The 22,798-nt window shown below is 38.9% G+C and overlaps 1 protein-coding gene across 1 annotated transcript in view; it reads left to right on the forward strand.

The window, feature by feature from the left end:
- Positions 1-17,793, forward strand: part of ACYP2 (acylphosphatase 2) — a 186,894-nt gene extending 169,101 nt beyond the window's left edge. Inside the window, exon 4 of the mRNA XM_008047967.1 lies at positions 17,332-17,793. Coding sequence (XP_008046158.1) covers positions 17,332-17,446 — 115 coding nt within the window. The 3' untranslated portion in view covers positions 17,447-17,793. The remainder of the gene's footprint in view (positions 1-17,331) is intronic.
- Positions 17,794-22,798: the final 5,005 nt, after the last annotated feature.

Raw genomic sequence — 22,798 nt, forward strand, 5'->3', positions numbered from 1 at the left:
AAAAAAGAAAAGGAAAAAGAAAAAAGAAATAAACTGGGGTATTTTTTATGAGTACACAAAAAAATTTTTTTTTTGAGAAAGCAGAATTTTTTGAGGGGACAGAAAAGCTCCCACAGTGGGAGGGGACCTGAGCAGGTTGCCCAAAGAAAAACATTTTATGACCATCCTTATGTAACACACTGAAATTTGTGCAAATGTAACAAATATTGAGAGTATTATAATATAAAAGTACCATTTACCCGTGACCAGTAAACTGAAACATTACTACAGCATTCTTACCTCCCATCATGAGCCTCCCTGTGATCTGAGTCACTTGGTTTTAAAGACGAAACACTCTCCCAGGGGAAAATGAGAATCTAAGCAGAATAACAATTTAAAAAAAAATCCTGACACGGTGGCTCATGCCTGTAATCCCAGTACTCCAAAAGGCAGAGGCGAGAGAATTGCCTGAGCCCAGGGGTTCGAGGCTAACCTGGGCAACTTGGTGAGACCTCTCTACAGTAAATCAAAATATTAGCCTGGCATGGTGCCACTCGCCTGTGGTTTCAGCTACTTGGAAGACTGTGGCAGAAGGATCAACTGAACCCAGCAGATTGAGGCTGCGGTGTCCGTAAGCATGCCAGTGCACTCCAGCCTGGGCGACAGTGAGACTTCAACTCAAAAATAAATAAATAAATAAAAAATCCTGAGAAGTTCAAAAGATAAGTCATTTCTCCAACTACGAGACATATCCACAAAGTAGGGCTTCATTATTTTGATTCTTGTAGAATATTCACAGGGATTCTGAGCACCCCCATCTTCAGGGTTAACAACATAGGGTGCCATAGGCTCTGCCACAGCTGATCTCTTTATAACGCAGTCGAACAGTCTTCCTTTCATTAAAATTTAATTTTTGCTTCTGATTTTCCATCTAGCAGATCTTCCTGTTCTTCCAGTTGTCTTGTGTCTTTAACTGCCTTTCCATTCTACCTTCGCACTATTCTTTTGATTCCATCGTGCATAAATTATTTTCAGAGTGGCTGTCAGGGCAGCGTTTGGTGAATTTCTCTTTAAAGCTGTGCACTGCACTTCTCTGCACGGAGGTGGAAGCCCCGTGGGTACCCAGCGAGGGATCCAGCCAGAAGCTGTCAGGGCTTCCCAGAGTCCATGGCCATGGGCAGGAGGGCGGCTGCAGAGACCCTGCCTTGGAGATACATTTTTTATGACCACAGAAAGTTGCATTCCTCCCTTTAAGGGAAAAAGTATCTAGCTATGTCAGCTATAAAGCGAAACTCCATAAATAAATCTCTTTCCCACCCCACCCTCATAACCTCCCCATTATAAAATCAAAGAAAAAGTGTCAGCAAACGGGGAAGAAAGCCACAGCTTTTTATGTTTATACTTCACTTTATTCCCAACAGGATTTGAAGTGATTTATAAGGATATCTAAAACAAGAGGGTGTACATTTAAAAGTGGAAAAGGAAAAAAACAAGGGTGGGGACAGAAAATAAAGCCAGGAACAAGGCTTAAACAAATGAGTAAAATAATGACCTCTGCTATGGGTGGATGGGTTTGGCTTTAAACTATCTCACAGTTATCCCTCCCCGAGCCGCCCCACCCCGTTTCAATTTTTATGAGCATTTTGCAGTGAGATAGAGAGGTCAGGGTGAGGGGTGAAAATACAGGGGTGTCTGGCCAACTCACTTTTTATTTGACTTCATGTAGGAGTAAGTTTTAGCAGTATCTGGAATAGAGAATGTCCTGGACTGAGTGTCCTTAAAGCAATCTTCCCCAAATATTGCTCTTCTGAGACAAAGGCGCTCGTAAATATTGGAGGGTATTGAATTCAAAATCTAGGCAGGCTTGACTTGCCAAGAACAGAAACTTAAAGATGTGTAAAGTTGCCCAGTGTCTCTCTTCTCTTGCACAAACAGCTCAAAAGATGGATCTATTCTTGCTGTCTCCATTTCTTCACTTCCTCCTCACTTCTAAAACTATGCAAATCTGGCTTCCACTCCCACCTCTTCACTGAAGCTGAGTTTGCTCAGGTGCCCAAAGCACTTTTCAGTTATTTTACTTGAGTTTCAGTACCATTTAAAAGTTGACTGCTCTCTTCTTCTTAAAATACTCTGTGCTTTTTAGTTTTCCTAACAGCACACTTTGGTGGCTTTCTCCCTCGCCTCTGGTCATTCCTGCTTCATGTCCTCCGTTTGCTTCTCCATCATTGGTGGTCCTTGGGAAGCTGTTCTAGTGCTGAGAACTCCATATCTGAGTGGGTCCACAAAAGTGTGGCCACCATACAGACTAGCAACAAATCTTTCTGATAACTTCTGAATCCCAGGGTATAGTAATCCATGAAGCAATTGTTAACTGAATAATAGCAGGAGAGGACATGGTGTATTGGCTTGGTCAACCTCTATTCCAACCTCTATTCTATTTCATGTACTTCAGACACTGGAAAGCTAGGAGCTATATTTTCCGACTGCCTTGCAGCAAGGATTTCAAATGTGATTTAGTCATCATTAATCAGAGGTACTCATGTGCAATTTGAATTTGGAACTGAGTTCGGGAGAGAGAGAGGCAGTAGTGCTTGAGGCATCCATTTAGCTGATGTGAAAATCTAGTGAACTGGCTCTGAGGGCAATAGTTCTGGTGGTGACTTCCTGATGCCTGGACTGCAGCTAGAGTTATGTATTCACAGATGCGACTATTTCAGTGGCAGCCTCCTGATTCTTAGCAGTTCCCCTAATAGGCTTATCAGGAAAATTTGTACAAGGCTTGAATTGGGTCATAGCAATCAGGGGGTGTCTTTAGGGGAAATTCTGGGTACTGTAGAACATTCAGGAATTTTCTGATTCAATAGGGGTATGCACCTTTGATTTCATATTGATTCTGTTATTTTACAACTCTGTAAGGAAGATATTTACTTGCAGCAAACTATAGAAATGCAAATACTGTAATTCTTGTCCATAGCTAAGCAAATGAGTTTTTTCTGGTAGATACATTATTGAAACACCAGGGGTTTGGTTGAAGTTCTGTTGCTCACCACAGAGTCAATCACTGAGACAATGAGTGAATATTGCTAAGAAAAAAAAGGCTTTTTATTTGGGTGATATTAGGTAAGGAGAATGAGAGATGACCTCAAATTTGTTTCTCCATCCAGCTGACGTCAGGGCTATATAGTGAGGCAGGAATGTAGAAAACAGGAATTAGAGAGGGGTAAGGAAGAGGAACTGGCGAAAAGAAGGAGGTCTGGCATCTCACTATCTGGATGAGGTGATCTGGTGAGTTTCAGCCCCTTGATACTATAGGCCTGAGGGTTGGTTTCCTGAGAAAGGAACTCAGATAAGACAAATGTAAATTTCAAGCTTTAAGAGTGGGAAGTTCAATTTCTATGTTGTAGAAATTGCAAAACTGTAACTATTAGTTCTGTGGGGAAGTTGGGTCAGTTTCAGTTATAAAATTTATTTTTGCCCTGGAAAAAAAATAACCCCAAACATTATTTTTTATTGCCCTAAAGCTACATTGTCAAATATGAGAGCAACTAGCCACCTGGTTATTGAACACTTGTAATGTGGAAAGTTTAAATTTGTGATGTCTTGTAAGTTTATATAAAATGCACACCAGATTTCAAAGACTCAATATGAAAAAGTATGTAAAAATATCTCACTAATTTTATGCATTTATTGTTTATATTGATTACATCTTTAATTATATTTTGGATATATTGGATTACATAAATTATTCAAATTAATTTTATCTGTTCACTTTACTTTTTAAACTGTGACTCCTAGAAAAATATAAATCACCAGCGAGGATTCTATTACTGTTCTATCAGACAGTGCTGCCCTATAGAATTTTAGCCAGCTTTGCATCTATTAGCAAGCTGATTTCAGCATTTCTCATGTTTGTTCATATGTATATACAAGTATATATATATATATATATGTCAAAATTCTTCTTTGAACTAGACTTAACATCTTACAGGTTTCCTCATTAATTCATATGTTAAACAAAATTTGACCACATGTCATTTTACATTTGCATGCGAATCAGTTTTAACATTTTGTACTTTAGATCCAATTCTACAGAGCTGCTCCAACAGGCCCAATATAAACCTGTTCTTCCAATAATTTTGTAAGGTCCTAATTCCTATATTAAATTATATTCTGAAATAGTTAAGATGACTTTCATTACCTCCTACCGCACTCTGATTGTACCCTGACAACAGCTTAAAATTGAGTATTCACTATTTTCCATATACTGTGTTAAGTGTTTTACACAGATTATCTTATTTATTCCTCACAACAACTCTATGAAGTAGGCAGTCTACTCTGCATTTTATAGATGAGGAATTGAGACTAAGAAACTTTCCCAAGATAATCAGGTAGAGTGGTAGCTGGATTCATACCTAAGCATAATAATTCCAGAGACCACTTTCTTTACCACTGAGCAGCACCTACTCTCTTCCACTAAATAAAACAGAAAGAAGGGTGTATCTGTACCTAGAAGCTGTGATGTGGCAGGGAAGCTAGAGGTTATAGTCATGCCCTTACTTGTTCTGCCTTTTCTGCTCCCAGGCCCTTTGACTCAATTGGCTGGTTCTCAGAATCCTGGGCAAAGCTCATGCCTGAGTGGCTCTTCCAGATTCTCATTCAGCTGATGAGATTGAATGACAGGTCATTTCCTCCTGAGAAGCACCTCTGTCAAGACCAAGAGGTCTCGCTAGTGGTGCTGTAGTAGAAGTATGTGACTCCGAGGGTCACAGAGCTTGCTAAACAGGCTGTCCACATTTTTGGCAAAGGCAGAGAATAATTACACTGTAATAATAGTTATTAAAGACCAGATGTTACATTAAGTGATTTACATACATTCTCTCTAATCCTTTCAATAGCTTAGTAGGATGAGTAGTAGTATCACCATTTTAAAGATGAGGAATCTGGGTCTTAGGTTAATTATGGATGTCCGAGGATTCCCTGGGTAATCACTGAACTCTTCATTAATCATGGGCCACATATCTGACAAATATTTTAGACATTATATTAAAACATTTGTTTTGATAATGAAAGAGTCTATGGCATTATTTGCCCACATGTCACTGAATAAGGAAACTTGTTAAAGGAGTGTAGCGCTAATGTTATGCACTGTTTTTCCATTATTAATGCTGATGTAAAAGCTAGAAATGAACAGACAACTCAGTATTTTCCAACATGAACCACATTAGCTTTTAATGCATTAGCTGTCTTTTTCCTACTATCTGCTTTCTTGCTATAGTCTACATTTTATACCGGTGCCACAGAGATATCTGAAAGGATTATGCCACCCCACTTTAGTCCCAGGAAGTAGAACTGCTATGAATTATTGATAGTGTTGGCTTTCTAGTGTTTTAATTTCACCTCTGTTTCAGACAACGATATTAGTTAAATGGAATTTTTATATCAGCCAGGAGCTTACTACATAGGAAACACTAACAGACTCTAATTATAGAAAAGATAGTCCTATATTGATTTCAATTTCTATATATGATAGATTCTGAATACATTCCACTTCTCCACATCCTTAATGAGTGATAGGTTAATAGGGCAGTTTTCAAACAGAGTTCCTCGGAGCCCTTGGGATTCCCCCAAGGTGCAACTGGGGGCTGGGTGGGTGGGGTGTTGTCTGCCCATGCACACCTGCACACACACACACACTCAACTATTCCCTTGCTTTGGAGAAGAATTTCACTTGTTTCTGCTAAAAGGATTAAGCTTTTGTTTAAGTTTATGTTGAAAGAAAGGATTCTTCTCTTTAAAAGGCTTTAAAATCCTGAATTCACACAATAAATACAATAGTAGGTATTTGTTCATGGATGTGACACACAGAAAAAAATGTCTAAGGATTTTTACACAGTGTATCTGAGTATACAACTGTGCACTGGATTTGATGAAGTACAGCAGCATGTAATGTGATTAGGCTTGTAGGATGGACTTGGCCCTTCTGTGGTGTCCTAAGAATCACCCCAAACTTTGGGTGAAGCCAGTTACCATGCTTATTTATACAGTGAATAAACTCACAATCGCAAGAAATGCAGTCAAATTGGAAAGCTGGCAAAGATAAATGAATCAATTGTATAAGTAAGCTGAGTTCATATGCTTATATTAGGTCATCAGGTCCCTGAATCTATAGACCTCCAATGTCCTTTGAAAGGATGAATAGCTGGGCTCGGTGGCTCAGCCTGTAATCCCGCGCCTTTGGGAGGCTGAGGTGAGTGGATTGCCTGAGCCCGCGGGTTCGAGACCTGCCTGGGCAGCGAGACCTCATCTCTACAATGAATCAAAAAATCAGCCGGGCGTGGTAGCGCATGCCTGTAGTTCCGGCTACTTGGAAGGCTGAGGCAGAAGGATCACCGGAGTCCGGCAGGTCGAGGCACGGTGGCTGGGAGTGGCCACTGCACTCCAGTCTGGGCGACAGAGTGAGACTCCAACTCAAAAAAAAAAAAAAAAAAAGAAAGGATGAATATAGTCATTACTGTGTTATTTCAGAGGGAACTGCCACAAGTTAAATATTGCATCACGTTCTGTAACAAGAGCAAGTAGTTCTTTAACTTGTAAAAGAGAATACGAAAATGAAGGTTTTATTTCACATGAGATAAAATTAAAGAGTTAAAAAGTCGTGCTCAGGGTTCCTTTCTGTGTTTGGATGGTATAGGACCCTAGAAATGCCCCTCTTCCCACACATGGAAGCTGGAGACCTGAAGAAGACATGCGAATGACAAAGACTCATTCATTCAATGTGTACTTATTTCTTTAGGAGGAGGGGGGGACTTCATTTTTTTTAAAGGTTTATTTCATTTTTGGTTGACACAGAAGAATTCTACATATTTATGAATATGTATTTGCTGAGTACTCATTATCACCAGGCATCATGCTAGAAGTTGGGAATCTAATAGCAAGACTCTGACCCTGCCACCTCCTTAGAATTGGCATTCTAATATGGAGGAGGCACATAGTGAATACATAAACAAAGCGATTACAGAATGTGATAATTGGCATGATATGCACAACAGAGTGTGACTGGTGTCCTTTCACTTAGAGGAAGTCAAAGAAGGGGCCCTAGGAGGGCATTTTAGAAGGCCATAGCTGGCCTCTCTGCTGACTGCCAAGGCTGTAAATGTGTGGTACTTACTATATGGGTTGGATAATATGTGCCATCTGAATGAGAGTGAATGCTGTGGAAAGCCTGAGGGGACCAAGAGTTGGTGACTGCCTGAAAAGGAAAAAAAAAAAAAAATACAGCACAGTTAATTTATTACACAAATAGATTTTTCTGTGGTAATTTAACATTTATCAACACTGTGTTTTATTTATTTTTAATGTAAAGATGGCCTGAAGAATACTTAAAAGTAATACACTCAAGATCATTGTCCTTTGCCATTCCATAAAAAATTGTTTTCACCACTATGTATCATCCTCATCAAACATATACAAAATGCATCCATAATGCAACCTTTTCTTACAGTGTTACTTTATAATTGTTAAAGGCAAAATGAGTCTGATAAAGAAATAAAATGGACTTTACAAAAATTAATTTCATTTTCAAAACTTCTACATCAGAATGTAAAATACATTTAAGTGAAGGGGGATACATGGTTATCAAGTAACATGACTTCTGTCAGTAGAATTTTCTAATTTACATTTGTATTCTTTTGTTTTTACTAGCTGAACCTTCATATCTTTTGTTTCTTAAAGCTCATCAGTGACTCATCTTTCTTAAATAGAAATACCTGGAGATATATACATATAAAACTGATTCAGGTTTACAGCAGAAATGTTAGACTTCAATTCCTTTCAAGCAAATATAATTCATCCATCCACCCAGTCATCCACTCAATACTTATTGAATCTACTAAACTAATAGATAAAATATGCTGGAACCAGAGTGCTGTATTACAGTCGTATTGGCTCCTTGACTGAGTAGACACTGTTCATGGTTTTGTCTTTCTCTGCACAGCTGCTATAGTAATTCTCTAAAAGGCAGGTTAGTAGCCCAACTGTGGCTGGATAGGCTAAGGTAAAGAGAAATTTGAATATCCAGTCAGTGTAATAAAATCAACTAGTAATAAATTCAGGAAAAATACATGAATGGTTGACCTAGGAACCTCAAAGGAAAGAAAAGAAAAACTATTCTACTACTAAGGAAGTTTAGTCAGGCATCTGATTACAATATAAGAGGTCACCATTTTCCTATAGATAGTAAGTCCCCTACATACGAACAAGTTGAGTTCAGAGAGCATGTTCGTAAGTCCAATTTGTTCATAAGTCCAACAAAGTTAGCCCAGAATTCCTTGTTGGATTCAGTTCTGTCTACCTTCTCGGAAAAAAAAAAAAATGATTCCGTGATATCTGGGTAGTAGCTCTTTTTACTGCATCACAGATGACATGATAGGACCGGATTGCATTCTGAACAACCGCTACAATCTATGTGTTCCATTGTACATTTAGGTCCTGTGCCTCAAAAACTAAAAGTGCCTCCTCAAATAAAGAAAACCTTCTTGCTATTTCCTGTGCTGTGAATCTCTTTGGTTCTTCAGTTACTTTTTCTTCTTCCTCTTGTCTCCCTTCATCCTTTCCTCTGGGCTTCTAATTCCATCTGGTCTTCATTAGCAAGTTACTGGTGTTGCACAGCAAGTACTTCAATGAAGTTGTCCTCTTGCAGATCTAGCTTCAGATTCTTGCTGAGGGTCACTGAGTTGCTGAAGACACCTTTGGACTCCTTATCCACCTTCTCAAGTCCACGAAAATCATGAACAAACTGCGGGCAAAGGTTCTTCCAAACCCCATTCATGGTGACAGCCATAACCTCACGCCAAGGAGTCAATGGTTTTTACGGCCTTGTAGGTGTCCAAAATTGTCTCAAGTTTGTTCCTAATTTGTCACTCGCCTTTTTGATGAGAAGTGTGTTGTAAAAAAATATTTCTTGAAGGTTGCTGTAATTCCCTGATTCATAGGTTGGATGAGCAACTTAGTATTTGGTGGCAAATGCACTACTTTGACGTTGGGATGAAAATTGTCCATAAATGGGGGTTAGGCCAGTGCAGGGTCAAGCAGCAAAAGAATACTGAATGTGAGGCCCTTCTCCAAGCCATATTTCTCCACCTCTGGATAAAGTGGTAGAAAAACTAGTCCTGGAAAATGGCCTGTGTAACCCAGGCTGTGAGGTGACTCTTCCACACAATATGAAGAGAACCCTTGTCTGTGTTTCTAAGGGCTCTTGGGTTTTCTGAATGATCAACTAAGAGAGGCTTCAGCTTTATATCATCAGAAGCATTGCCACCAAACAACAGAGCTAGCCTGTCCTTTGCTGTTTTATAGCCTGGCATCAACTTTTCCTCCTTACTGATATAACTTCGGTCTGACATCCTTTTCCAGAACAATCCTGTCTCATCCACCTTAAAAACCTGCTCAGATAAACACACACCTTCATCAATAATTTCTCAAAGCATTTCAGGAAATTCCTGGGCAGCCATTGTATCTGCACTCGCTGTCTCACCACTTACTTTTACATTGTGAAAGTTGGCTCTATCCCTGAACCAATGAAACCAGCCATGGCTGGCATTAAAAGATGTACCCTCTGATTCTTTGCCATATTTCTTCTTCAAGTCTTCATAAAGGCTTTTAGCTTTCTCTTGAATCAGCATTAAGCTGAGAGGGACTCAACCCTGATGCTGATCTTGCATTTACATACCGAGAAGTTTCTCCATCTCCTCCATCACTTTTCCATGTTTCTTTGATATTATTGTCAACATCATCGGCAGAGCAGACTTCACATGTTCTATGATTTTCAGAATCAAGCCAATGGTTGAATGATTCATGTTATAAGACCAAGCAACATCTACTATCTTTTCACCACATTCCATTCTCTCAGTTATTTTCACTTATGTTTCCATATTATTGCTTGGTGCTTCTTAGTAGTACCAGCTACATCACCACTGCTTTTATGCTTGCTTCTAGACATCCTGGACTTGAAATAAAGATACTGTACTACTGCATTTTATACAGTACTGTACAGTAAAATACACAAAAGCACAACCACTTGTAGAGGATGCATGCATGTGACAATGTACACCAGTCATGTGAACTAACTTATGTAATTGGACATGTGAATGAACGTTCACATCTTCAAAGTTCACAACTTGAAGGTTCATATGTAGGGGACTTACTATACCAGTTCAAAAACAGTGGGCTGGGCACAATGGCTCATGCCTGTAATCCCAGCACTTTGGGAGGCTGAGACAAGAGAATTGCTTGAGCCCAGGAGCTCAAGACCTGGGCAACATAGGGAGACATTGTCTCTACAAAAATAAATTTAAAATAAAATAAAACATAATGGTTAAAAGGCATCTTGCTCAAAATGGCAAGAAAAATAGAACACAACTAAGTAACAATTTATCAAGAAATATACAGGACTGGAGTTGAGCGAACTAACAATTTTAGTGAGAAACTTAAAGACTTGAACAAAAGTACAGAACTTTTTGCTCTTGATGACAAGATTGAATATTATTAGAATGTCAGTTCTTTCTGAATTTTTTTAGATTTAAAAGAGGATGTGAAGGGATCAGATAAAATTATGCTAAACTCTAATAGGACATGAGACAAACAAGGACTTTAAAAATAGAAGAATAATGAGGTGGGAGTATAAGGACTATTGGACATTAAAATATATTCTAAAGTGATAATAATTAAAGTAGTTCAATACTGGTTTAGGGCTTAACCAAACATATCAGTGGAGCCACATACAATGTCTAGAAACATAAATTTAGCATAGGATAATGATTGCATTTGGAATCTGTAGAAAAAGTTTATTCAGTGACAATGTCTAATTATTCAAAATTAAGACATCTTTTTCATATAGTGTGATCACATAATTCCAGATGTATTAAATATTTAAATATAGAGGATAAAATCATACCTTGAACACATGCATTTATCTTTGCTTCCTCCTAAACTCCACTTAAATATCAGTAAAAAGAATTTTCTAAAGGGTTTAAACACCCATGAGGACAAAGAATAGGAGAGAAAGCTACAAGCAATAAACTTTAGAAACTAGAAAGCCTATGAGCAAGTGGTAATGCAGATCTGACTTATAAGCCTGCAGTGGAGAAAGCCCAGAAATGGCCCAGTTAACACAGTGGAAACCCCTCAAGGCTCAGGCCACCGGAAATGGGCATGAAGATGGGACTAAAAATAAGACAGTTGATTCTAAATCTGTTTACTGAGTTGTCTCCCATACCACACTGGAAAGCAGCTGCCCCGGCAGAAGCCAGAGTGTCATGCTTATATGCACAGGTGAGGAAAATAGTGCTAAAAACAAGGATGCAGTGAAAGTTAACTACTGAATGTTGAGCCCTCACCCTTCTTCCCAGATTCTCAGAGCACGCATAGCCAGACACATACTCTCTAGGCAGGAAACTGGATGTGTCTTCCCTGGAGAAGATGACCAGTCCAAGAGTAAAGACTTGAAGATACCAACATTGGAGGCTCCCAATCAAATGGTTTATTCTGCTCACCCTAGAAAGTCTAAGACTACAGCTCCAGCAGCAGGGCAAAAGAGAGATCACTGCAGATTAGGAGTGGGAGGCACACACTCTGTCACTCACTCCAGGAAACATCTGATTGAGTAGTTAAATCTGCCTCTCAGATATGGACTGTCCCTGTTGAGGAAACTCTGGCCAAGGAATTGATCCCTGGCTCCACTGGTTTGGACCCTGCTTGGCATCTAAGGAGCATACTATATTGTAGGCAGATGTTTATAACTCCCCAGGTATCTAGTCTAACTTCAAGGGTCCTCGTGAGTCTTTAGCAATTCTTTCGTTTCCATTAATATTTGCTAATTTCTATAGTAGTTATTACACCTTTTTATTTTTGGAGTCAGAGTCTCATTCTGTTGTCCAGGCTGGAGTGCAGTGGCACACTGCTCACAGCCAATACAGCCTCAACCCGCTGGGCTCAGGCGATCCTTCTGCCTCAGCCTTCCAACTAGTGTGTGCCACCATACCCAGCTAATTTGTTTGTTTGTTTGCTTGCTTGTTTGTTTGTTTATTGTAGAGACAAGGCATCACCAATTTGTCCAGGCTCAGGCAATCTCTCGCCTCTGCCTCCCAAAGTGCTGGGATTACAGGTGTGAACCACCACGCCCAGTTTATTACACCTTTTCACTTTATTTAATCCCTCAACTCTGGAATTACCTTGCCTCCTACATACTGAGAACATGGAAGCTATCTCATATGAATGCCTCTTCCTATCCAAATTGCTCTCCTTTTTTTCTTTTTTTTTTTTAACCCATTGTCCTCTCTTCTTTGCAGAATATGTCCTCTTTCTTTTCTATACCTAATGAGTCTACCTATCTCCTTTTTTTTTTGAGTTGGAGCCTCACTCTGTCACCCAGGCTGGAGTGCAGGGGCACTCATGGCCACCCCAGCGTCGACTTGCTGGGCTCTGGTGATCCTTCTGCCAGTGAGCTAGATAAAGAATTGACTAGACTGGCTGAAGTAACCGGAACTACAGGCACGCACTACCATGCCTGGCTAATTTTTTATTTATTGTAAAGATGAGGTCTTGCCAAGTTGCCCGGACTGGTCTCGAACCCATGGGCTCAGGCAATCGACTAGCCTCGGCCTCCCAAAGTGCTGGGATTACAGGCTGAGCGACCGAGCCCAGCCTACCTATCTCTTGATACTGTTTCTTCTAATTGCCCTGGACCTTGTTCCAATTACCACCCCTTTGCTTATGTCCTCAATCCATTCTCTTTTCCCACTTGTGAAAGGATGTGTGGTGGACACTATAATGGACAACTTAGACTCCCTTTTGGGATGAAAGGATTCGTTCCCCCCAGTGCTGGAGGTGCTGCTGGAAGATGGCCCTTAGCTATCAGCCCTCTTCAGGAATTGCTTCAGCAAAAGAAAGTCACCTCACTGAAGCTCACACCCTCATCCTTGGGCAGCTCTCCTCTAATGACTGGCTAACATGGGGGATATAAATACCCAGCCCTCTTGCCTTAGCTCAGGACAACTCTGAAGAATCTTCCCAGCATCAGAGCTCATTGTGTGTTGACTAAGATGGTCATTGAGACTGCATCACAGCTTAACTTCCACTCAGTCCAATCTTGTCTTCTTCCCTTGCCTCCCATAAGTTATTAAACCTGAGAGCCCTCCCTAACTTCCTGCGTGCTAATCATCTCAGAGCCTGTATCCCAGGGTCTTTTCTCTATGATAGTATGTCTTTAAGATATGGACATTTAATAATGTGTTAGGTAGTACCAAGTTGCCCTTTCAAAAAGCTGTACAAATTTGCATTTCTATCAACAATGTAGAAAGGTGACTCTTTTTCTACATCCTAACTGCCACTATTGGATATCATCAAACTTTTACATCTTTGCCATTTTATAAGTGACAGATGGTGTCTTATTCTTGGTTTATTTGTATTTTTTTTAAATTATGGGTTAGAGTGGAAATATTTTTACATATTATTTCTTTCCCTGCTTGTGTTCTTTGCCCATTTTTCTATTGTATGGCCACATATGTTATGTGGTATATTGATTTTTTTAGTGCTCTTTGTATAGTAAGAAAATTGCAAACAAGTTTTTCAGGTTGCTATTTGTTTTGGCTTTAAGACTTACTTTTGGTCATCAAACTCTACATTTTTAAGTTAGTTAACATTGTCGATACTTTTCCTATGCTTCTTGGTTTTCTGTCATGCTTAAATTGGCATTACTCATTCTAAGATTTGAAAAAATACCACTAGTATTTTCTTTAAAACTTAACCCAAAGACTATTGCTATCATAAAAGTGTCTCTGAGTACCTTGATCAGAGTTAAACCCCCAATTCTTTCCCTTTAGATATAAATCACATTGCCCATCACATTTTGCCTTATATTATAGTCATTTTTGTTATTCTCCAAACTCTTCTATTAGATTGTAAAATATTGAGGGAAAGAACTCCATTTTAAATCTCTATGTTTGCTTTCTAATATCTAAGATATGACTTGTATAAAGTGCTACTTAAATATTTATTGAATTAAATTAACTGGTACTGTTAGATTATGCAGCTCTCTTTCACACTAAGGGTGAATGATTACATATATATATATATATATATATATATATATATATATATATATACACACACACACACACACATATATGTATACACACAGAAACACACACATATATATCTCCTATTCCATATGTATCCTCAATAATTAAACATAATTTTTTTTAAAATTTGGGACTAATTATTTTTTACTAGAAGAACTCTTAGTTCTGCCATCTCTAGACCTGAGCCACACCTATCAAGGACAGACTTCCAGAGCAGCATGACAGAGTAAAATCTCAGGGTTTGTCAAGTGACAGATGATTAGAACACACCTAGGTGAGTAGGTTAGACAGGCAAGGTGGTTTCTAGCAACAGAGAGAGACAGCATGACACAAAGTGGCCATTCACCCCACAAGGTAAACAGAACTCAATCTCCCAACACCATGACCATCTGCCCCACCCAGTGACATAGATTTTTCCTTGGCCATACATTTGGCTGATGAAGAAGTGCCTGATGGTGTTGAGAACCAGATACAAGTAGGTAGTCAGTCTCTAAACTAGATCAGTACATTGAATTATCAGTTCAAGTGAATTAGTCATTATAGTTCCTATGCCCACTAGTCCTACTCTTGGATTCACTGATTTCAATTCCTCTCTTCTCATTCTCTTGAGCCCATTCAAATATAGCTTTCATGCCATCAAAACTGATCTTGTCAAGGTCACCAGTAACCTCCATATTGCTAAACACAATGGTTGATTCTCAGTTCTCACCTCACTTGACCTGTCAGCAGCATTGGCCTGGTTGATCCCTCCCTGCTTCCTGATGGCTTCATTTGGCTCCCTTGATACCCGTTTTTCTCCTGCCTCACTGGATGTTTTCTTCTCCTCCTTTGCTGGTTCTTCCTCTTAACATTGGAGTACCCCAAAGGTACAGTCATAAGAACTCTTTTCTATCTGTATTCCTTTTCTTGATGATCCCAGTCAATCTTATGACTGGGGTCATCAATACTGTCTGCTGACAAATTCCAAATTTTATTTCTTCTACTCAGACTCGTAGATCCAGCTGCCTACTCAACATCTCACTTGGATGCCCAATAGACATCTCAAGTGTAGCAATCCAAAACTGAGCTTCTTCTGCTCTTTCCCTTCCCCCTAAATCTGCTCCTCTCACAGTCTCTGCACTTCAGTAAATGACAACCCTATCCAGTGAGTTACTCAAACCAAAAACTCTGGTGTCATCTTTCACTCCTCTCCTTTTCTCACACCCACGTCCAATCTGTCAGAAAATCTACTTACTGTATCTTCAGACTATACTCAGAATCGGAATCCTCACAACCACTACTGCTAACCACCGTAGGCAAATTACTTAACTCTCATGTTTCTCTTTTTCCTCATCAGTAATCTGGGAGTAATAGATTATGACTTACAGGGTTCATGTGTGGAATAAAGGATAACACATGTAAAGAACTTAGCATGATGCTGAGCAAATAGTGCTCAGTAAATGCTAGCTTTCATTACTGTTTGTGGCCTTTGTTTTCTAGAATGTTGCAAGAAGATTTGACTAGCAAAATCAAAGCCATTATCTCCTTTTCTTTCTTCCTTTTTTTTTGTTTTTTAGAAAGTAGGATTTATTAAGAAGACAGAAAAGCTCCCACAGCAAGAGGAGACCTGAAAGAGTCATTATCTCCTTTTCATAAAAACTGAGTTTCGTTCTTCAACACATGCAATTTCCTTTTTTTTTTTGAGTTGGAGTCATACTCTGTCGCCCAGGCTGGAGTGCAGTGGCATGCTCATGGCCACCGCAGCCTCGACCTGCTGGGTTCAGGTGATCCTTCCACCTTGACCTTCCAAGTAGCTGGAATTACAAGCATGCGCTACCATGCCCAGCTAATTTTTTGATTTATTGTAGAGATGAGGTCTCACCAAGTTGTCCAGGCTGGTCTTGAACCTGTGAGCTCAGGCAATCCTCTCACCTCGGCCTCCCAAAGTGCTGGGATTATAGGCATGAGCCACTGCGCCTGGCCGCTATTTCCATTTTTAATATTTCAACTATAACTGAATTAAAGAAAAGGAAGAAAAGTCAAAATCTCATTCAGCAAACTGTCACAGATAAAAACCAAAGAAAGGGTTAAAGCACAATGACAATGGGGAGACACCTCTTATCAACAAGGGTGCCTGAACGAAGCATATTTGTATGCCTAACCCTTAACTGTACCCCACAATATCATAATAAAAAATATTGATTAAAAAAAAAAGCACAATGACAATTTGAATCATTAGAATTCTTTTCTAGGCTTATTAAGAATAATTTTAAGTTTCCTAGAAAATATTTTGAATCCAAGACTATATAAGATTGTTACATATCACATTGTTGCACAACCATATACAGCACTAGTTTCACAACCTAGAATAACTTTGGAGATTTGAGGAAACTTCTGTTTCTACAACAGCTGCTAGGAAAACAGCCATCATTGGTATAAAACAGCCTTTCCAACTAATTATCGATAGGTAGAAAGAGTCTGGAAAGTCCTCAATGGTATTATCTGAGGCATCAGCAATATACAATAGGCCTGAACATCTATAGGAAGCATCTCAGGTAAATACCCAATGCATACATTAGATACATGGATATCACTAATAAATTAAGACAATCCATTGCACTAAATAAGCAGAAAAGTATTTTTAGAATGTTAAATGTGTCCTTTAATTCAGTCACTTTGCTAATTTGTGATAAGAAGCAGTATTTTAGTAGATTTTTTAAATGCCCATCTAATTTTATTTTAATATTTTTGGAAAATCATGTTTATCTTTCAGTAATTCATTCTCTCTCTTTCTCTCTTTCTCTCTCTCTCTCTCTGTCTCTCTCTCCCTCCCTCCATTTATCTATGTGTGTGTGTAAGCATATAAACATAAAACATCTACCAAGAGAAAACAGTGGTGAATTGTTTTTATTACTAAGCTCTTTATATTTTGAGTGTAAGAATGAGGTAATAATGACCTCGGAGTGTTTTAAGAAGGGAGAAATAACCCTAATGTGAAATCACCAGGAATAGACTGTGCTTTACTTGTTATTAGCTTTTCTTTGTCTATATTTTATTATATATTATACTCTGTGGTATTCTTAGAATGATACATTCAATGTCAACAACTGTATATATCACATTATATGCAAAAGTTACTTAGTAAAAGTAAACTCCCATTAATACCTATTGTGGGATCATTTTAGTTGATCCACATATATTTTATATGCTAATTTCTATTTTTTTTTTTTTTTTGTAGGAAGTCCTGGCTGAGCAAGGTTGGGAGTCCTAGTTCTCGGATTGACCGCACAAACTTTTCTAATGAAAAAACCATCTCTAAACTTGAATACTCTGATTTTAGTATTCGATACTAATAGAAGAAAAATAAAAAGTGTAACTCTTATACTGCGCAATAGACACTATCTGTTCTTAAGTCTGTATACTAGAATAATAGTAGCAGAATAGAGTAAAAAGGGAACTTTCTGTTCTGAAAGCTACAAAATTATATGTGTTCCTAAAAATGTCTGACACTGAAATAATTTTACTCAACCAAGTCTTTAACAAGCAAAAACTTAATATTCTAAGATAAAAATGTCATTACAAAATATTTAATATGAATATTCAATTTAAACTTGTCTCATGGGATCTCTAATGTCAATGAATATTACAGCATATATGTTATTTTGACAAGACATAAAATAAAGTTAACTATTTAAAATTATTTTTAGATTCCGTTGTCTGATTTATAAAGATGCTGAATAATAATTTGTTATTCAAGTTGAGTAATTTGTTATTAAAGTCTTTGAAAAGAACCAGTGGTTAGAAATAAATGTATGTGACGATCAATATAGTCATAAAATCTACCAATAAAGAGTTTATTTTCAAAATTCAGGTTAAATGTAAACATAATTTAGTACTTAAATTGGAGCTATTTATTTTATTTTATTTTTTTGAGAAAGCAGGATTTATTGGGAGGATAGAAAAGCTCCCAGAGTGGGAGGGGACGCAAGGGGGTTGCCAGATTGGAGCTATTTGACGCCTTCTATAAACTATATTGTTCTGTATAGTGAACATTCAGGCTGCATGATGGTGACTAGTAAGAACTCACAGTTTCAGTATAGCAACCAGCAATATTTTTTATCAACAACCACCCACAATAGATGTCCTATTAACCAGAAAAGGAACTAGGAGTCCAAACAAATCATACAGTACTATCCCTAAACTTGGCCCATCATTTAGAGATCTTCGCATGTAAATGACAATTAAGCAACAGAGTATTTAACAGAGTATTTCTGTACCATAAAATTGCAATACTGAAAAACAAAGACCTTTAACACAAAGCACAAGATAATTTCAAATGTTTTAGGCATATACTTGCATATATTCGATACTTTTCAAATTGTTTATAGCAAGGGAATCCTTCATTAAGCCAAAATTGCATATAGAATTGAATACATAAAATAAGCAATAAAACCGAAACAAAGCACAAATGGTATAATTGAAATGGGGATAAGAGTCCCTAGAGTCCTGTACCCTTGAGCTCCCTTTCCCTCCTTCTTCTTGGACAATTTCAAACTCCTTGCTAATACAATTTGAAAGCTACCATTCTATCTATGGGACAAATATCTGTTACTAAACTCCATGGCATGGAGAAAGCATTCAGGCCTCTCTCACCTCTATCTAGTTCAAGATAAAAATTGATAGGAGGCCGGTCATGGTGGCTCAAACCTGTAATTCCAGCACTTTGGGAGGCCGAGGCAAGTGGTTTTTGCCTGAGCCCATGAGTTCAATACCAGCCCGGGCAACTTGGCAAGACCTCATCTCTACAATAAATCAAAAAAATTTAGCAGGGCTTGGTAGCATACACCTGTAGTTCTGGCTACGTGGAAGGCTGAGGCAGAAGGATCGCCTGAGCCCAGCAGGTCTATGCTGGGTGGCCATGAGTGTGTCACTGCACTCCATCCTGGGCAATGGAGTGAGACTCTGACTCAAAAAAAAAAAAAAAAAAAAACTGACAGAAGGAGATGAAGAGCAGGCCAAGTTCATTTGAAAGGTTAACTCCATGGATGATGATAATATTGAGTATCAAGTATATATAAGACAACACAACATTAGGGAATGAATTTCCAAATACGATTAACATAAGGAATAAGGAAGTTTTCTATTATTTTAATACCATCATCATGTTAGGTATTATGTATATTTTAATACCATCATCATGTTAGGTATTATGTATATTTTAATACCATAAATACATGTCAAATATTATATAGGAGAATCTACTGAGATATTTATTTGGGTTTTGCACTCCTGTTACCCCACTCCTGGTTCAAGAAAGGTAGACAAGCTGGGCATGGTGGCTCACACCTGTAATCTCAGCACTTTGGGAGGCCAACACAGGAGAATTGCTTGAGCCCAGGAGTTTGAGACCAGCCTGGGTAACATAGCAAAAACTCGTCACTAACAAAAACAAATTAGCTGGGCATAGTGGCATATACCCATAGCCCCCGCTACTTAGAATGCTGAGGTGAAAGGATTGCCTGAGTCCAGGAATTCGAGGCTGCCATTAGCCATGATCATTGTGATCATGCCATTGCACTCCAGCCTGGGTCACAGAGTAAGACCCTCACTCAAAAAAAAAAAAAAAAAGATAGACAAGTATTTGTGTTCCATTACCTCAGGGAGGCTTTTGTTGCTTGAAGACAAACTTTCTTCCAAAATTTCATTTTAAAGAGACTACTATACTGTGGGTTGAGAAGAAAGACAAATCCTGGGCCTTCAGAAATAAAAGAGAAGCAGAAGGTGAGAGCCAAGGGAACAAGGACTTGTCCCGTCCAAGACTTTGAAAAGGAACCAAAGGTTGTGGATTTCCTGAGTCATGGAGACCTGCACTTCTCTTCCCAGCAGCACAGCTAGGGATGGTTAAACCTCAGAGGGAAGTAGCTGTGGTATCCAGAGACGCTGGATCCCAGGCCCAAAACCCTCCAGCCCTAGCAAGATTGCTATCCCCAAAAGTGCTGCAAAGCATCCTACAAGTACCAGGGTGGCTACAAGGGACGTTGGTGCCTTGGACAGTGGGCATAGCAACTGGCATACAGTGGAGACCAGAGAAGTCTTTCCCTACTCTTCTCTCTGTATAAAACTCTTTGCATGTTCCTGAGAGAGCATGCAAAACACCAGGGATGACTAAGATATGCACCTCCCAGGCAGGATGAGGCTTGAAGCTGGCTCAATTTGATTTAGAGAAAATAAAATAGACATTTTTTTCACTTTCAAGTTTGGAAACAAAATATGTATCTGTCTACACATAGAAAGGCTAAGTGATTAAAAATAATACAATCTCAGAAGTGACACCAATATGTCATGTTTTATTACCCTGATATCCTTTGGCAGTTCCCTTCCCAGCTCGCTTTATAAGAAAATCACGCTTTGCTAGAACAATCTTCTAACTGCACAGAGTGGATCACACTAGTCAAGATTGCTTAGTGATTAATATATAACTAAATCCTATTACTGGATAAGAAATGTTGATGATGATTGAAAAATATGTTCCTATGTAGATAGAGAGCATGAGAAATAAGGATAAAGCAATATAAAAATGTGTTACAGAGACAAGATAACACATCTCAACAGTAAACTTAATATGTCAAATTGAACTTACACAGGGAATTTTTAATATACATATCATATTTTAGATGACAACAAACCTTGATAGGTTTATTTTTATCAGAATTAGACATTTTAGAAACCAAGAAAAAAAAAATAAGCAGAAAATAGATCCCTACTTCAGTGACTATCAACCATTCCACATGCCCATGCTACCCCCTTCAAAAACCAACATATCAGAATTGGGGAGAGAAGTGTGATTTATAAAATCATATTATTCTTTCATATTTATATAAAAATGCCTATCTTTCTAAAAAGCTAACCCAAAAAGTAAAACTCAGTAGAATCTTCTTGGCTGAAGGGAATGTGGAAAAAAAACCAGACTCTTTACCTAGTGGGGCACATAGAAAGCAATGGGGGTATAGGAGAGACACAAGACTTTTATTTTTTGGTTTTTGAGTCAGGGTCTCACTCCATCGCCCAGGCTGGAGTGCAATGGCGTGATCATGGCTCGCCACAGCCTCGATCTCCTGGGATCAGGCAATCCTCCCACATCAGTCTCCCAGGTAGTTGGGCCTATAGGCATGCACCACACAGCAACTGGCTAGTTTGAGATTTTTATATGAGGCAAAGTATGGGCTTCTAAAATTGAGAAGAAGTAATCTCAGTATGAGAGAGTATCCTATAGACCGGAGAATGCAGTATAGGTCCTTGCAATGCCAAGAGCAGAAAAGCATCAAAAGTGTCATGAACAGGTAGTGGGTGAAACGGGCAGCAGTAAACCATTAGTTTTGCTTTGCTGTGAGCTGGTCACCATTTTATGACTAAATATTCTAAACTTTGCCTACTGAAGGTATTTCTCAGAAGCATGTCTCTCTAAACTCATCTTTAGGGACAACAGAAAAATAGGATTCACTTCTAAAAATCAGCTTGTCAGACTGGACGTGATAGCTCATGCCTGTAATTCCAGCCCTCTGGGAGGCCAAGGCAGGAGAATTGCTTGAGTCCAGGAGTTCAAGACCAGCCTGGGCAACGTAGTGAGACCACATCTCTAAAAAATAAAAATAAATTAATAAAAATCAGTTTGTATTTAAAAGTACATAGATCACAAATAGATTTTATACAATAACTCTTCCTGGTCTCTGTGGACATAGATAAAGAAACGTTCTCTATTTGGTTAAAAGGAAAAATGTTCATGTCTGGAACTAATTTCAGGAGCTGAAAACGGGCCGCATGGTATGATAGAGACTTCTTCGCTCTAGGAAACAGAAGACCTGAATACTGGGCCCAGCCCATCTGCTAATTAGGTGTGTGCCTCAGTATCCTCAACTGCAAAGTCAAGGAGTTAGACTAAATCAGGACAGGATCCCAGGGAACCAGAGGACTCCCAGAGGGTTGTACCAAGAGAGCAAAAGAAAGGCAGAGAGAAACATGGGCAGTTTGATCTTGGTCCAGGGCCCTGATCCCTGCTCTATTTAGAGCAGCTCTACCAGTATCTCTTCCGTGCATTAGGATTGTCCATAAGACATTGTAGGAGAAGAATTCTGCCACAAAGAAACAAAGCTGGGCTTGGTGGCTCAGCCTGTAATCCCACGCCTTGGGAGGCTGAGGTGAGTGGATTGCCTGAGACTGCGGGTTCGAGACCTGCCTGGGCAACTTGGTGAGACCTCATCTCTACAATAAATCAAAAAATTAACCGGGTGTGATAGCGCACACCTGTAGTTCCAGCTGCTTCGAAGGCTGAGGCGGAAGGATCGCCGGAGCCCAGCAGGTCGAGGCTGTGGTGGCCGGAAGAGGCCACTGCACTCCAGTCTGGGCAACAGAGTGAGACTCCAACTCAAAGAAAAAAAAAAAAGAAACAAAACAACAGCTGTCAAAGACACTCAATTTAGTATCAGGATCATCTTCTCTATCTACAATACTAATCTCAAATGCATTTCCTATTCTCTTGATTACGTCTGCTCAAGCCAGCCTGCTATGTTTACTTAGCCAGAAGTCATTTCCATTGAAAACACACATCATTCATGAAAAGTACTATTGGAAATAAGTTTTTATTCTTCATAGGTGGCTTCCATAAAGGTCTATGGTATCTAAAATATTTCTGAAAGTGATTTTCTGTT

The sequence above is a fragment of the Carlito syrichta genome, unplaced genomic scaffold (genome assembly GCF_000164805.1).
Source record: "Carlito syrichta isolate Samal-C Ts95f unplaced genomic scaffold, Tarsius_syrichta-2.0.1 Scaffold119772, whole genome shotgun sequence".
Taxonomy (NCBI): Eukaryota; Metazoa; Chordata; class Mammalia; order Primates; family Tarsiidae; genus Carlito; species Carlito syrichta.